The sequence below is a fragment of the Phalacrocorax aristotelis genome, chromosome 3 (genome assembly GCF_949628215.1).
Source record: "Phalacrocorax aristotelis chromosome 3, bGulAri2.1, whole genome shotgun sequence".
NCBI lineage: Eukaryota > Metazoa > Chordata > Aves > Suliformes > Phalacrocoracidae > Phalacrocorax > Phalacrocorax aristotelis.
In genome coordinates, this window is record NC_134278.1 from 117,713,784 (window position 1) to 117,731,869 (window position 18,086).

The 18,086-nt window shown below is 41.6% G+C and overlaps 1 protein-coding gene across 1 annotated transcript in view; it reads right to left on the reverse strand.

The window, feature by feature from the left end:
• LOC142055824 (visual pigment-like receptor peropsin) overlaps positions 1-16,501 on the reverse strand; it is a 31,881-nt gene extending 15,380 nt beyond the window's left edge. The window contains exons 1-2 of the mRNA XM_075089891.1: positions 16,292-16,501; positions 7,303-7,508 (exon numbers count right to left, since the gene is read on the reverse strand). Coding sequence (XP_074945992.1) covers positions 7,303-7,508; positions 16,292-16,412 — 327 coding nt within the window. The 5' untranslated portion in view covers positions 16,413-16,501. The remainder of the gene's footprint in view (positions 1-7,302; positions 7,509-16,291) is intronic.
• Between the last annotated feature and the right edge of the window lie 1,585 nt (positions 16,502-18,086).

Consider the following 18,086-nt stretch of genomic DNA (forward strand, 5'->3'; position numbering starts at 1 on the left):
GAAAGAAAGAAAGAAAGAAAGAAAGAAAATCTGTTTCTTCTGTCCCAGCCTCAACTGTAGAGGTACGTGCTTAGACACTAGGATAAACAGTGATATTGCAAGACGTTTTTACACCAAGCAAGGTTGAGCTAGCTCAGCCTTTGGATGGGAAACCTCTTCCAAAGTTAGACACAGCAGAAAGCCATGCTGAGGATGAAGGTACTCTTGCAGCATGTGTTCTGGCTCCACTGCATGCGACCACTAGTGAACTCAATGTGAGTCTGCACAGACAGTTCCCCACAGGGAGAGAGAGGCGGAAAAATGTGGAAGAATATTCAGGTGCTCTCACATATGGGCAAGAACAATAACAGCAACTGTCTGTATGTCTTCCTGTAGTCAGCTGGGAGGGAGGGTGAGTGGGAGCAAACCTTTATCCACCTTGACATATGTTGCTAGGGGTAAAGATGAACAGCTTGTGGATTTGTCTGGGGTTCATAAGTGAGACACCTGTGGTAAGGTGCTCACACAGACAGCTGCTGGGGACAATGAGAGGCAGAGAGACATATGCAAAGGTGTGCTTGTTACATATGGGATGAGCTGAAAACAGGATGATTTTGTGAAGGAAAAAAAATGAATGGATGATGGAGAAATGTGAATGGGTGGTTATGCTGGAAGAAGTTTGATGAAGAATACATATAGATACCTCAGCAATCTTCCAAGTTTGGGGAAGGAACGAGAAAGGAAGCCTGCCAGCTTTCATTTCAGTCCTTTCCAACTGCCGTTGCTTTTATTACCTGGTCATGCTGACTTCTGAGCTACCACTGGTCAGTCATCTCACCCAGAACATGAGGGAATACCATATCACATACAGCAATACATAAACGCTGTCTTGGCATTTACAAATGCATAAAATCACAAACTGAGTCAACACAGTCAATAGTCTAGCTAAGTTGGTTTTACCAGTTATATTAAATGGAGAGAAATCAATGCCCTTCAAATCTACCCTAAACAGATAAATATAGAAGAACATAAATGCCTTTAAGGTTTTTGATTTATCAGACAATTTACAGAACAGTTTGTTAAAAGAAGAAGGTATTAACCTTCTGTTTCCTCCTCAGGCAAGATTTATCAGTATTTTACAGTCTGTGTACAGGAAAAGAGATAAATGCATGTTCTGAGAAAGCAAATGCCACCAATAAAATATTTTATTCAAGATTAGAAGTCCTCCCCTCAAAAATTCTGAAAAGGCCTCATATATTTTCATCGTTATTGAGCTCAGAATTTCCTACTGTTGCAATTTTCCCTTTGGTGTTTCAGATCCCCACCTCTAATTTTTACAAAAGACAGACATTACTACTTCTCAGAAATGTCATGCTAGGAGTCTAAACATTTAATAACACCAAAAATGCTGGATTTTTAAATGTCAGCAAGAGGCAGTGACTGGAAGTTGAATCTACAAGAGGGAGTAAGGGCCACCGTGCTCGGCTTTGCAGGGCTGCATCTCTTGGTTGCTTGCCTGGTGCAATAGCAATTGCGGCTCTGAGCTTGACTCCTAGACTGGATGTGGCAAAACTAGTGGGCAAATAAGGCTCCTGAAGTACCCAACAGAACAGGGTGAGGTGCATATCTCACCACCCTTTTGATTTTTAATGCCTTACTGCAGTCCGCAATAGATTAGACTTGCTTGGTATTCACAGCCATATCCTCCCCTTAACTGTGCAAGACTGTTCAAAAATTAAGCAGTGTCACTGTGAAAAGCTGAGAGATTGCTGGTCCATGCTCCCTTTTCCCCATGGACGATGGAGGAGAGCTGGATTCACTTTCTCCATCCAAAGGTGCTCAGATCCACATCCCCTCCCTAGGAAGATAAGCCCCAAGACTATTCAACATCACAGAATCTCACAGAACATATGGTGATGCTCCACTGTCCTTACAGCAAACAAATACCAGGCACATAGACAAAGAGAAACTTCCCTACGTGAGTGGTCAGACACACTGGAAGGAGGGGAACCCTCCTTGTCCAACAGCAGCATTGTTAAAGCAGAGCTACTTGCACATCCAGCCTTTCTTAGAGATCCCCATTCGTCTGGGGTTTCAGCTGGCACCTTGACCAGCTACACCACTACAATTTGGAAAAGCCTGTTAAAGTGCAAGGAATCCCAGACATTTCCATGGGTCACATCTTCCTCAATGTGCACGCACTGACTTTGGCACTTCTAGAAAATTTTGGACTTCCTAGCCACACCATGCCTTTTCAGGACGCACATATACCACAGGTCTGGTGCTGTCAGGCAAACTGTGCACAAAAGAATTAGGGATAACAGAGTAAAACAATACATGCATGCAACGTGGGGCTCACTGCTGCTCACTACATTGCCAGTGTTTCTGCCCAGGGTATGCCAGACAGAAATACTGTATAAAACATCAAGGCATTAAGCAGTGCAGGATTCAAAACCAGATTTCCTCACTGCTATGTAGCAAACTCAACCACAGGGTGAGACAGTCACGTCTTTCTCTCCAGATCCCCTCTGTGGCTTAATTATTCCAGACAACACAAAGCAAACTCAGCAGAAGAGGGTAAGGGCAGGCCCTTCCAGGCTGGCCCTTGGTGGGATGGTGAGGGCAGGCTGCAGGCACAGAGGTGATGTGGGCTGAATCCTGTCAGGCAGGATACTGTCATGCTCACTAATACCTCAAAGCTGAACAGATTTTTTTTGGTTCCTCCTGAGGCTGTCTCTGTGCAGAGCCAGATCTGCTGGGGATGCTCTGGCACCATCTGGCTGGACAGATGGACCAGGGACACCTAGACTGACAGTGAGGTGAATGCATCTGTGATAATAGCATCAGTTAGCACATCGGTGGCAGTGGGTCTGTCTGTGATGGCCTGGAGATAACTACGTTGTGCTCTGTTGTGCACAGTGGAGATACACCTTATATGTAAGAAACAGTCAGAAATAAGTAACTTTTTTTGTAAAGAAGCTTATAGCAAGCAGAGTAAGCACATGATAAAAGCAGTCAATTTTCTTGACCCTGGTAGTAAAGTTCTTAAGTATTTATAAAATTAATGTCAAAATAACCAAACCATGCTCTAAAAGAAAAAAAAAAAGAAAAAAGAAAATAAGAATAAGAGAAATTAGAAGAGTGAATTTGCAGAAACAAGTTTTAACTGAGGTACCAGGATTATGAAGGATTTTAAATTCAAAGGCACCCCACAGCCCATCCTTGGTTTCTGACATGACTACAGTGCACCTACGTGGAGCAGATAGGTTATAATACTTCCCCTATATTTAGAGGCTTGCTGAAGCCTGCATTTTTTGTATTCACTACATGATTAACAGACAGAAGAAAAACTTTCTGTTGGTTGATTAATAAGGTTTAGAAGAAACTGTGCTGTTTACCTGCAGAAAATTAACATTTCTCTACTTCCTACATGTAAGAACATTTGAATGCAATGTTATTTACAGGTTTCAGTGCAACTTCTAATTCAGCAGAACATATGAATAAAAAACATATCACAGAATCCCAGGTTAGAAGGGACCTCAGGGATCATCTAGTCCAACCTTTCCAGGAAGAGCACAGTCTAGACAAGATGGCCCAGCACCCTGTCCAGATGACTCTTGAAGGTGTCCAACGTGGCCGAGTCAACCACTTCCCTGGGGAGATAATGGGAAGGACAACAATATATCCCGAGGTAGCTTTTCACTAGAAATATGGTCAATGGGGGATCAGATGGCTTTTGGTCACTGGCTTACATTCCCTGACATGAACTTTATCAACTGCTTTACTTACTGATAATATTACCAGAGGCTAAAAAATTAATATGCTAGAGACTAGCTGTCCTCCCTCTGTCCAGATCATGACTAAGACACAGTGGTAGAGCAGGGAAGGGATAAACAAGAAGTGAAAACAGAGTCCAAAAGCCACCCTTGGAAAACCATATCCGTAACACAGTATTCAGCCTTTGGATACAGACCTACTATGTGACCTCATTCCTGAGGAGAGCTCTGTCAGATCTCCAAAAAGAAAAATAATGTTTGGCATGGGGAAGAGTAGTGGTGTTTCTTCCATACAGAGGAGGAAAGCAGGAGGACACATTATCTGTCCCATTCAGCAGGTATGCCATGAGATGGTGCTTTTAGGTGGAGATGCATCTTTTGTTACAGAGTTTTCACAGGCTAGACTGGTTTGAGAGAGAAGTAGTATCTGTCTGACTTCTCCCCACTCCCTCTAACTTGGGCAAGCAAGAATGGTGAACCTTAATTTTGAAAAATATTACCTGAAGGCACAGAAGGAGGCCCGAGTCAGAGAAAGGGAAAATAGTTAGGTGGATTAAGTGAGGTGAGCTCATGAAATTTCTTCATAAACAGAAATGACAGGCTAGCTTGGGAAAATAATGTTTCCCTAAGCACACCTGACAGCATAAGCTAACTGATCAAATAGGAGCAAATGTGTAGTGAAATGGACAATGACAGAAAGTCAAGTAAGGCCATTCTCTGGACTCAGCAAAACAAACCAAGGCAGGGAAAACACAGGGGCCATGCTAAGGAAAGAGCCATGCTAAGGAAAGAGCCATGCTAAGGAAAGAGCCATGTTCTTGTGTGCAGCAGCCCAAATTTTCATCCCAGCTACTCGCAGAGGAGCCTGGGTGCAGTGAGGGGAACAAGAGACACTGACTTCGAAGAGCCATGTCAGAAAGCATGGGCTTTATCTTCCTGGCACCAAGCTCCTCACTCCTCATGTGCCAGATGTGAGACCCATTCTGGTCAGACTACGAATGCATCATGTTTTACAAATACCAAAAAAACAAGCAAACAAAACCCTACAGCTGTTCAACACTGAACATTTTTAGAATGACCTTTGTGCTGGCTGTCCACACACATACAGAAATGTTCATATCTTTTTTTATGCACAGAAGCTTCTGGCTACTTCTGCACAATATTCTTCCTAAGAATAGCCACTCTACTTCTATAAGTTACTTCTTCATCACTGGCTTGTGTTTTGCCAAACTTAATAATCAAGAAGACAGATGTCAGGGATTAAACATGTTTTTAAGACCCCCCAACACAGAATAACCTTGGTGGAAACAGGAATCCTACATGACTGTCTCTCAACAAGCCACAGCCAGCTCAACCACTCAATGACTCACAACCAATTCAAACTATTCATTCAGAGTACAAATTTACGTTTCCCTATTACCGTGAATTTTTAGTTAGCAGTAATACAGTATCAGTTCCTATTTTAAAGGATAAATGTTACCTTTTAAAGCCCACAGAGGATTACCAAAACAGAAACTTTAATACTTTGCAAATCAGAGTGTCTAGAAAAGCCAATGCATCATTAATGACCTGAACAAGATCTTTGGATCCCAATACCTTAAAACTTTGCTTGATATCCATATTTTACAAACAAATGCTCTTTAAAAACGGGAGATCCAAAGAGGATTACTTAACACACCTTGACCACAAAACTATCCGGGTATCCCAAAAATGTGAAACTTCTCCTTGTAAAGGGAGCTCAAGCACAGCAAGATTAAGCACTCCTCCATCACATTAAGATGTTAAGGTCAAGCACACCTCCATCCCAGTCTTTTTACATCTTAAAAAAACCCAAACCAACCACAAAACAAAAAAACCAGCCAGACCATTGTAACGAGACTCTAAATAGCTCGAAGTCAGCCAAAGAGGGACTCCCAGGCAGAGGCATTGTGGAAGAAAGCTGTACGGCTGCTGACAGAAGACTCGCATGTAAATCAGGAGGTATGGACATGGTGTGCCATGCCATGTAGATTCCTGTGTGTGCTGTTTTTTACAGCCCCAAAAAGGAGACACAGCATAGATAGGGCTCTGGAAAAGCTTTGACTGGGGAGGCAGAAGGATATTTAATGTTACCTCTTTCAACCTGTAAAATTATGCCACAGATCTTGGTTCAGGACTTCACACTGAATGCCTTGCCCTGTCTCACACAGGAAGCCTGCAGCAAAGCTAGAACTGAACCCGGAGATCCCAATTTCACCTTTCCTTTCTTAATCATAGCCCCAGCCTTCCTTGAAAGAGGAAAAATTGGGAATCTGTTTAATTCTGAGTGGGGGCGTGAGTTTTACAGTTTGCAGGTATGTCTTTATCTCATGACTTCAAATGTTTCCATTAATTAAAAAAAAAATAAATAAAAAATTTAAGAGGTGGCCTCAAAGTTTCTCCTTACAGGCCTTAGACTGCAAATGCTGGTGTTCTCATGAGAGAAATAGTGGGATTTTGCTGAGGAAATAATTAGCTTCATTTTGATAAATCCTTTTCTACCAAATGGCTAGACATACATTTTAAACAAGAAAATAGTTTTTCAGATCAAGCTACAGCTCCTAGGTTAATCAGAGTCTTCTGTGGGAATTCTTCCTCTCTGCGTAAACTGAACCTTTATATTGAAAGAGAGAGGACATAAGCTGTAAAAATTCTTTCATCTGTGTTGCACAATAGTTCAACTACCTCTTAAAAAACCCAACCAACCAAAAAAACACCACCAAAAAAATAACCCAGAAAAGAGGATTATTTCTCTATCCCTTCTCCTTCATCATGATCTTTCTTATACCTTGCTATAGGCTAATTCTGTCATTTTCAGAGCCTTGATTCCCTTATGGAACAGACACACCAAGTATAGTCTCTTTCACAGATATTACCAAAAGCAGTAGGGGACCAGGCTTGCACCTATCTATCCATGGGATGTATTTATATTCTGTCTATGCAGGTATGTTTCAAATTAACAATAAAAACCATATTAAAAAGCTGCCTCCAAGTTCAGGGATGACTGTGCCATAAAGTTAATTCACTGATCCTACAACAGGCAATGAGGCAACCAAGAATTTAGGAGTAAGATTGAAGAGTTATGACTGATTTAGTACAAGAAGTCATATGCTAAAATGTATGGGTATACCCAAGTGCTGTGAAGAGGCTTTGCTCTACACTCCTTGTCAAGTAGGAGTCCACATTACTTAAAGTCAAATGTTAAAGTGCCAAGAACTAGGCTGACTTCAGGGGGGCTGAAGACAAGCACAGCCTACACCTTAGCTTTCCAATACACGTGGGAGCTATGACATGAAGTAAAAAACCCAAACTAGTAGGAACTATGCAAATAGATAGAAAAAAATCCCAGAAAATTGGTCAAACACTGATCAAATGCATAGATTTATGGGTAACAAAAGAGAACACTATCCTTTTGGAAAGTCAGGCAGTGTCTCTTTTCACTCTTTTGGGCCTGTCTGGTTATTATATACAGCATATCAACAAAACCAGCTACAACTATTTTGTCTAATTAAGTGTAACCGAGTCTTACCTGGCAAGTCCATATTGACGTGATAATGAAACCATCATCTCTGAAGACATTGAAGATTTCAATGATCCCCCGTGAATAACCGAACACAGAGATACTAGCATCTGATACTGCCAAGTTAAATGTGAGGTAGTCGGTGGGCTGCAGAAGATGTCTTTGCTTATACAGGACAAAAATCACAATGCTGTTTCCAAACCAAGACAGCCAACCTGGGAAAAAAAAACCCCAAACCCATGAAATCAAAAAGCAAATAAAGCAAGAAGCAGTTCAATGTGTAAGTGTGCAACACCTCTTCTAAAATTACCCTTTTGTTCCATTAGAAAGAAATTAAACCAGATTATCCATTGGAAAACCTATGCATGAAGCCTTTTTAAGTAGCTGGGTACATTTCAGAAGTAGGAACAAGTGAGTAGCCAGCAATAAAACAGTACAAACACAAAAAGCTGCTGCTGCGTGTGGTGAGGATGCACCATTTAAGGGCCTAGAGAAGGTGGTTTTTTTTCTAAGCAGGCAGATAAAACTCATGAAATGTAACACCTGGGGAACAAAGGAAGGAAGAAAGATTGGTAGAATGGAGCAGAGACTATAATCTGCCAAAAGCTGCAACTGTTTATGTACATTGTACACAGTAATGGATACTGAAAGTTCATGCATATAGCCAGAAAGCTACTTTACCAGTCCTCTCCTGAGAAATGCAGCTAGTGAGATTAAGGTTCTCCTAGAACAGTCTAGGATCTCCTTGCAGCAAAGCCTGTCCCAGATGGCAATATTTTTCAGTAATATACCTGATAATCTATATGAAGAGAACATTTAGAACCGACCTTTTGGAAGCTTTAGAGTATTTTAAAATTTATATTTAAAGAAAGTTGTGTCCCCTCCTACTCTCCAGGAACAGAGATGCCTGACATGGACATGTCTAGTTACATAAGGAAAATGCAAGCGAGATGACTGTAAATCTGGTGAAATTCAGCCACTTATTCAGTTGGAGAGACCTAGAGTTTCCAAATGTGCATGGCTGTTGCTCCACCCATCGTTGCAAGACCTTGGTAGTTTGTGTCCCACTTTTTGGAATTAGGTAGACATGTAGAAACGAATTACTTTTAACAAAATGTTTACTCACAAGTATCAGGCTCAGTGTTGAAAATGGGGATTAGCCAGTGAAGGGGATGGCTCCAGAGTGGCTGCTGGAGTGGGGCTGAGCAGCAGGTTGGGCAGCACCCAGCTCCCTGTTGGCTCCCATTTCCACCCCCCAAACCAGCTCTGCCACTGCCAGCGTAAGTGGCCTCACTTCACCTTGGCAATCTGGAGCAAAACACCACCTCTTTTGAATGCTTGCAGCCTAGGACAGGTTTAGGAACCCAGCAGCTGCTGATTTTGTTCCCCACAGTTGACGCCAGGGTACAACATTAACTACCAGGTGAGGGAGAGAAGAGTTGATCCAGAGCCCTCTATCCAGCCACAAGCAGCAATCCCAGAGTGAGGCTGCTGTATATTGACACAGCACGAGGTGAATATATGCATCGACGAGGGACGTGTTACGATGTCATTGCACAGCCTATTCAAAGGAGTTCACAAGATGAAAGATGGCTGATAGGTTTAACGCTGTAGTAAGAGGGCTGCCGCCTTCCTTCAGGAGCTATCAATAGCCCTATATGTCAGGAATCCAGCACTTCGCCGCCGGGCTGCCTCGGCTGGGCAGGGATTGGATGAAATTGCCTCTGAATCTCCAGGCCATCTGGGAGTATCATGAGCTGAAATGCTAAAGAGCAACGCATTCATTCTCGAAACAGAAAGGTTGGCTACTTTCTGCCTGGTGAGGTGCTCTGTGTAATCTAAAGGGAGGGGAGGTGGCTGATGGGACAGTCTCTGTACAGCACTATGAACTACTTTTTCTGCAGAGCAATTTCCTTTTAAGAGCTTCTTTTTACACAACTGCCAAGCTGCTGCTGCTCTGGCTTGCTTAGCAAACACGCATGGTTTACTAAAGAGCTTTTGAACTGGGAAGAGCTGACATGTCAGCATATGGTATTAACAAGAACTAGTCACTGCTGCAATGATAGAGACATACATATATTTTATATATATCTCGTTATAAGGATGAGATCGACAATAATAAATGCATCTTATTCTGGCCACTAGGTGACAATGTTTCTTAATCATATCTCATTTCCAACAGCTGCATGCTCTTTAAGTCAGGAACTGTTTCTGACTTTTGTCTGGGTCTAGGTATTAGAAATAGGCACAGCAGGGCACTGGAGGAGGGTGATTTTGGGACTGCATCAGGATAGTCTGCAATGCAAACATGGTGGTAGTGTTGTTTGTATACATCAGCTCTACATTCTGTAAGGTAAGACAGTTTTTGAGGCAGTAGGCATGGAAATATTTTCCCTGTCAATATGAAGGCATATTGCTAAAATGGCAGACAAAATAAAATGACACCTCCATTGTAAATAGCAAAATTCTGCCAATGCAGTGTAATGGATAGCAGGGCTACCCTTAAAGTATCAGACAAGTGTATTTCCTGGGAATATGCAGGTCAAATTTCCCCCAGCCTGGAGGGTAAGGGTGTTTCCAGTTGAAGTGTCTTAAGGAAAAAATTGAGCAAAACACAATACACATTTTAGATGGAGGTGACAGTATTTGTGATCATTTTCTGGACCTACATTCACACACTGAGGGTGGGGATGAGAGAAGCATTGAGGGAGATACGGTTATAGAGCGAGCATGACTTCAGCAGGTAGGCATAACCTTTTTAATCAAAGCAGATGGAGAACCTGCACTAGCATATCCAGTCCCTAAAATGTCTGAGTGGTAGACCTTATTAATACTGTGATAAAAAAAAACTGGAGGAACTCAGTTCTCAGTAAAATGTGGAGTAACAAAAACAGTGGTCACATAAAAATGCTATCAACTAGAGCAGTGACTACGGGACACTGGATCTCTGCACCATCAGATAGATGTGGTGGTCTGGGATTGCTGACTATATTGACTGACTGATTTTAAAAAAAAACCAAATCAAAAAACAACAAAAGCCCCCAACCCCCACCAAGCAACCCCAAACCGAAAAACTAACCAACCTCAACCAAAAGAACACCTCAAACTAAACAGCCTCCCTCTATCCGTCCCCCAAACCCTGACAGCACTACAGGAAAAAAAGGTTGAAAATGCAATGCGGAGGAAGGCCAGCAATAGCTCTGACACTCCCAGTGAGGGTAGGGACCTTCTCAACTGCTTTGCAGGCAGTCTGTGCCTCAGGGTAGATCACAGGCAGATGAAGTGCCCAGAATGAAACCTCTGAGGTTCAAAGTGCTATAAGCCCTTGGTGTCACTAGGTGGCATCTCAATAAAACAGAAGATAGAAAAGAAAACAGCGGGAACTAGTTTCATTTTTTTGCAGGCTGCCTACAATATTCATTAACAGGTGTATACGAAAAAACCCCAAAGCCAAAATCCAACCCCAGCATCCTAAGGTAGTCCTAGTGAGAAAGGACAGGTTCCAACTGAGAACAAAATGTGGCTCAGAGAGAAAAGAAAAAGTGGGTAGGATGAAATTTAAGCGCTTCCACCCCACACAACGTTCAGAGGGGAATCACCACATTTCCCCCGTAAGCTGTAACGCTGTCTGATATGAGCTGCCCATCATGAGCAGCTTCTGAAGTGGCAAAATACACAGATAACACACAATTACTGAAGTTCATTAATGCAGGGCAGGACTGAGAGCAGCTGCTGTGAGTCAGGCAGCATCACAGTAGAACAGGTTAAATGAATGTTGAGAAATGCTAAATATTGAACAGCTAAGGCATCACCTTTTCTTCTCCAACACCCACAGAAAAATACTTGGTACCACATTTGCAAATATTGGGAGGTAGGAGGAATAGGATGGACAGCAATATTAAAGAGGTTGTATTGCCCTTATGTAATTCAGTAGTAATCCTTCCCCTAGACTAATATCCCTAACAGCACATTTTAATCCAGAGATGACAAAAGTGCTCCACAAAGAAGGGTGCTGCAGTTATCCATGATTTCTGGGGGAGGTACAGGAAGGCTGCCAAGCAAGCTGGTAGTAGGCAGGAACCAAGACCCTATCAACAAAGTCCTGTATCAGCATGCTGTCTGCCAGCCTGTGCAAAGAAAGCACTGAAAAAGTAGCCAGCAAGAGTGACTAAGGATATTGAAAATCTCTCTGCTGAAAGTGACTGGGAACAGTGAGATTGTTTAACTCCAGGAATAGCTAAGAGGGAACTTTACTAAGATTTCTGCCAAATCACTGAAGCCTGAGCATCTAGACAGCCCCCATTTTTCTCTCATGTACCTGAGATGGTCTTTGAACAAGCAATAAACACCTGAGGCTGCATGCTTTTTCATTGTTAACATTCAATTCATGTTTTTGTGGAGTCAAATTTGGTATGAGGGAATTGATAGCTCCAAGCTGGTCATCCACATTGCCAATAGATGACTGCATCTGTACCCAACCGAGATAGGTTATTATGCTTTGCACTTAGACTTGTTCTTATTAGACATTGTTATATGGCCTTTACTTGTAAAATCTGACAAGAATGAATTAGAAGAATGTGTGTTACAACTCCACCCAGATGCAGTTTAAAATATATATAAAAGGGAGCCTTAAGTGGAAGAATTCAAGGAATGAGAACAAAAGGTGAAGGCTCAGTGTCACAATACAAGCTACGCTTTTCCCTCAGCAAATAACTTTATCTCTGGGACAGAATTGGATTGACCATCTAGATATAAGGCAGGCATGAATGAAGTCAATTACTGATTCAACTACCTGTACACAAGCATAAATGTCTATTTGAAGAGGTTTGCTGTAAAAGATATTCAGATTAGAAAACTTTATTTAAAACTGATAAAATCTAGAGAATTTGCAAAGCTGTCATTAACTACTGCAACTATGAAGTGACCCTGCTGCGTTTTCAGCCTTCGCTGCCAATTACACATACACAATAGCCTATCTGGGGCATACTGCCAATTTTGGCAGGAAGGAGAAGAGTCATCATGTTTTAGACTTGACAAATCATGGAGAGATTATTTGTTCAATAAATGTGATCATTTTGCAGATGGATGTTTTGTGAATAGCTTGTTTCCTTTCCCACCTTCTCAGATTTATCTGTCAATGTCTCAAAATAAGACTGATTCTGTCACTTGTCAAATAACAGTTTACTGTTACCATTCGGAAATGTGTTCCATAGAAAGACATGTTTGGATCTTGTGATCTGTTCCAGTTTTCTGATGGGATTGGTAATGCTTTCAGCACACCATTCTGAAATAAACACTCACGAAAAGTTAGAATTTGTCCTCTAACAAATATTCTCCTCTACTGACTGAGAATTTCCTTTTATGCTGAGCATTCACTCTAACAGTTCCAGTTAACTGTGAAACTAGGGAATATGAGCAAGAACAAATTTTGTATAAATGCAGAAAAGAACAATTTACTTAAGAATGCCAATTAATAATTATAAAGAAAAAAAAAAGTTTCATTTTTATCCCCCAGGTCTAATTTTGACTTAGCTAGCAGCTGTGGACAGTACTTTTAAATTGCACCTAATAATTTAAAATACACAAGGATTTTCCACATTATTATACCACTTAGAGCATAGGCAAAAAAGAGGTCAGATGTAATGCTAGCAACAGGACAAGCTCCCACCTGCCTGTGAAAGACAGTTCTGAGCTCATGGAAGGGAAGGCCGAAAACAGAGTGCTGCCTTCAGAAAGGGGATGCTGACACAGCTGACCTAACAAAGGGTAACACAGTGGCTGCCATCACCTGCAGGTAGTGCCTCTAAGCAAGCTATGATGGCTCACCTCTACGGGATTAGCATTGCAGTTTTCTCCCACTTAGCTGTCCCCTGGCCAAAGCATTAGCAAGAATGGTGGAACAGTGACTTGGATGCCAAGAAGCAGTGCAGTGATCTCAAAATCCATCAGCCTTTGCAAAATGCACTCATGCACTTTGATGCTGGTTTGCTTGTGGTGTAAGTGTGCAATACCTATTCCAGTGTGGGCTTTGAGCTCTGGTTTATGTGCAGTATGCTAAGGACCCGGCTTTCTGGATCTGATACAGCCTGGCTGGGGATGATGTATGACACATACAGTGTCCTGTCTGTCATATATGACACCCACACTACATGTAACATGTGAGAATTTCCAGAAGGGGACAAGCAAAGAGGCCTCAGCAAAAGGCGTTAGATCATAGTTCTTGGATATTCACATCCTCTGTCAAGATGTGTGACTGTGGGAAGACTTGGCAAAGATAGTTTTTTTGGACTTTATCACGCGAAGGTGAAGAGATTCAGAGAAACCCCATCTTCTGGGTAAGTGCTAATACCAATCATATACATCCCTTTGGTGTTGGAAATGAACACCAGAATTTGTGAAAAGCTGCACCGGTGTACTTAAACTCAAAAGAGAAGAATATATGTAGCATTTACAGAAGTGTAACCAATTAAGCCATTTTCCAAGGCATCAAAAACCTTGAAGTACGAATGAGAGTATCTTTGGGACTTTGTGTAAGGAAGTACCCATAGACTCCTGCAAACACTGATTGTCCCTCTAGATCCCTAAAGAAACGCAGGTATGGGAAGGTAATGCGTGGACTGGCCTTTCTCCTCTGCTGCCAGAAGGGCAAGAGGGTATCTGCATACAGAGTACTTTGTTCTGCCACATCACTGCTCCCCAGACAGACTGTTATTGGTGTACATAAAACTAATAACTGTAAATTGTTATGGTTGGTGCTTGCAGAAATGCAGCAGTAGACCTTTGAGGAGAAAAAGACATGAGGACTTTTCTGGTTTATTTATTACCAACAGATTTTTTCAAAGGTTCTTATTGCAAAAAGGTATACCTACCTCCATCACAATTTAGCCAGATCCACACTACACTTAACTTGGAGCAGTGCTATTACTGGTTATATTTACTCTGCAAGAAATGCAACTTCCATTTTGAATTGGCAGATAAGTTGCAAGTATAGCAGCTACCACATGCCAAGCACTTGTAAGCTTGGCAGAAGGACCTGGAACAATCAAAAACCAATAGACATACAACCTAAAAGCTCAGGCACCTAGGTACTTTAAAAAGTATTTGCTAGAAGACGTTGGGTCACTATTAGGAAGCAGCAGAGGAAAAAGACCTCTGTTGGCCGACTGATGGAAGTTTGAACTACCAGTGTGATGCAGAGGCAACACTAAGAGGGATCAGTAGACCTGGGGAAGTGTAAGGATTAATGTGAATGGTGATGGCAAGACCTTGCTTGGATGCTGTATTCAGTCCTGTGGCTACAAGTTTGGGGGGGGGGGGAGGGGGGGAAAGGAGTCCAGGTTCAAAAAGACAAAGTAAATAAATTATAATACCCCCTCCCCCAATCAATGAAAAAAACACCCCAAAACCCTCACTTGCTTAATACAGGAATACAAAGGTACACCACAGGTTATGATTGTTCCTTCAGGAACAGAGATTGAACATAGGATGTTAATTGCAGGCAAAAAAATTATTTCTATTAAAAGGAACGACAGAAAGGGTATGAAGTTGGTGTGGTCACGTTAGCTAAGAATTTAGGGAAAGGCTCCTACCCAACAGAGGAACTAAATCAGGATCAGGCTGTCAACTGGAAGAGTGGTGGCAACACCAGAAAACCCCTAGCCAGTTATATGATGGAGCATGATAGCTTCATAAGTGAGCTTATATATTGTCACAGCAGGGGACTGGCCTTGCTGACCTAAGATGTTCTTTCTCATCTTAAGTGCTGCTGATTAATTCATTAGCTGATGGTGCAGCCTTTTCCCAGCCACTCATGAAGGGATATACAGACATGAACAGATTGGGGATAAATTGGAACAACTCTATTTATCTTATGGCCAGTCTTCTAATTAAATCTCCCAAGACAGAAGCCATACTTTCTTCTACTAGAATCTCTCTTTTTATTCTAAACACAACTTTTTTTCTCCCTAGCTCCTATAGGTGAAGACCAGAAAGTGTCTTGTAAACATATTAAAATACTTAGCATTTTACATTGTAACTTCCATAGACCTTTCTCAAGCATAAGCTGAGGGCTAGTAAGCTACTTGTAATATGTGATAAGCTTAGAAAAAGAAAAAAAAAAAAGTTTAGATCAATCATTTAAAACCAGAAACATTTTTGTATATGCTATTTAGAAGAACGGATTTAGGTAAAGTTACATTTTCTTGTATTTTCCTGTGAGGTTTTATGGTTGGAAATTTTTGCTGTGGTTGGAAAACCTAGCAAACCCACATTCTTTAAAATTTCATAAAGCTTCCCTGTATCCTGCAATAATTCTGCCCCAAAATAGACAGTATTTAAACAAACAAAAAATTGCGCTGGGACCAAAGTTCATCCATATTGGGTGCCGTGTTCAAATCCATATTATACACTTGCAATAGCTGCCTTGCAGCAGAACCAAAAATAAGCACCCAGTATTGTGGTTGCTAACACAGGATTATGTTCTAGTATTTAGATCTTTTGTAGATTGTTTGAAGAAGTTTATTTCTTTGTGCATCAAACATTTAAGTCAAGAGCAGCACAAATAGTTAAAATTTAAAGCTGTGGAACTGTATTTTCTGTCTCTGCAGAACGTAATTTTAGGATGCCAACTGACAGGCAGCAGTCAAAACTCTGGAAATCATAGAACATTAGTTCAGCACTACTGAGACAGGAGAATACACAGAAATATCATGCACTACTGATAAGGTACTTCTTTTATCTTCCCATAGATTAAGTTGAGTGAAAATTAGTTAAATATTTATGGGCTTGACTATTATTTTCTCAATATTTCTGCATTGATTATACAACTCTTTTTAACAAAAGAAAGCTGTACCTCTTTGATCTTGTAATAGCTGAAGAAAAAAAAAGTTGCATTTTCTAACATCCTGTTCCATTAGGGATGAAACCCAAATGAATCACTTTAAACTTTATACCAAACTCTACTTAGGAGCTTCCTTTCACATCCAAGCTGAGTACATACCTAAAGCCAGCAGGTAGAAACCTATGATAGTCTCTCCTTGCTCTGTTACAGCTGACTCTCTGGTCAAAAAACTGATGTTGTTGTTCCTCCAGGGTGCCTGTGGAGAAAACTGGACAGACATTTTCAGCGGAGCTTATAACCCAGAAATTGCTCTTTCCCAGTTTGTCTCAGTGAAATAAAATTATCCCAGCCTTTTCCTCAGTTTCTGCTCCCGGTATTTGAGGGAGCTCTTCAATGAGACTAATGATCTAAAGAAGGAAATCTCAAGGGACAGGAGCTTTGCAGCCTTCTGACCGGTTCTTCTTCACTAATCCTATCTATTAATACAGCTGGTGAATCTGTGGCCAGCCCAAGACAGCAGGTTTCCTCATATCCTTATTACTGCTCTGTGCAAAAATCTTTAATGAAGAGCATGTATCTGACAAAAAGATGACTTCCTTTAAAATAGGGTGATACCGCATAACCTACAGGCTCACAGGCACACCCACAAACATAGTGCATATTGATATATTGCTAAAATAGCAGTACTTTTGTCTATTTGTGTTCACTGAGGACCAGCAAAGTTTTAGTTCAAATAAAATTGAGGGAAATCTCACACAGATTAGGGAAAAAAAAAAAAAAGGCACAGTAAAAAACAATGGGGAGACATCACTGCCTGAAAATGTGACTTTAACATAGCAGAAGAAATCATCTATGAAGTTACTTTATCACCAGGATAGTTGTTAATTTAAAAAGAAGGGAAGATAATTCCAGTACAGGTTGAAAAAAATAATTCTTTAAGTCCTTTGAATCATATTTTTAGACTGCTAAGCACCCTCCAATCTAGTAAGCTCCAAGCACAGTTGGAGTTTCCCACATTGTTGAAAATGAGATTGCATCGTGTTGAGAAGACATGTTACATGTGATTTAAGTAAGTCAGTCCAGAGTATTTTCAGTCTTTACTGAGGTATTGATGATTATATTTCAGATATAGCTTCTCTTACCAATCAAGCCATAGCAATAATTGAAAAAGTTGAACCTGAATTAATTCACCTGGAGCAGAAAAGTTTTCCTGTGAGCAACACACTCTCACTGCACAGAAATCCCTGTGTCCCTCTCCGCACCCCAACTGGCTTGTCCCTTCTCACCCCTGGCAGCAAATCAGCCCCGGGGGTGGCACATGGCCAAAGGAAGCAAAGCACCTCACTGGGAACCTCTGCTGCCCATGGGCTGGTTTTGTCCCTCCTGAGGTGGGTTAACTCCTCCTGTCAAGCTTTTCCTGTGTTTGTTGTGACAGCCTCACTGTGAGAGAGGAGAATAAGGGCAACGTGACCAGAGTAAGAGGGGAGATCAACTCTTTACTGTGAGAAGAAGGGAGAAATAGCTGCGTTGCGGTGAAAGACGGGAAGCCTCTCACCTGCCTGGTGAGGACAGTGACTCACACACTCGCTTCACTGAAGTCTGTTGCAGGGGTGCTAAGCTTGACTTGTCCCCAGCCATCACACTCTTGTACCAGTCACTGGAGTGCTGCTCTCTCTCCAACCTAAAGTCTGGCAGGTCCTGCAGGTCCCATTTAAGCAGCCAAGTGGCCTGATTTTCCCAACTGCTAGCCACAGCCCACCTTCTACTGACTTTTTGTAGAGACCTCTTCCTAAGTCTGTCTATAGAGAGCTAGTTTAACCCCAACAAGCCTCCTAAAACATGCCGCTTAGCAGACTGTGAAAGAGTGACCTGGGACTTACCAGCTCAGTGATTAAAAATGGCCCTAGCAGCGTTCTCAAGGCTGACGTCCTTCACTGCTGTGCTCCTGCAACAG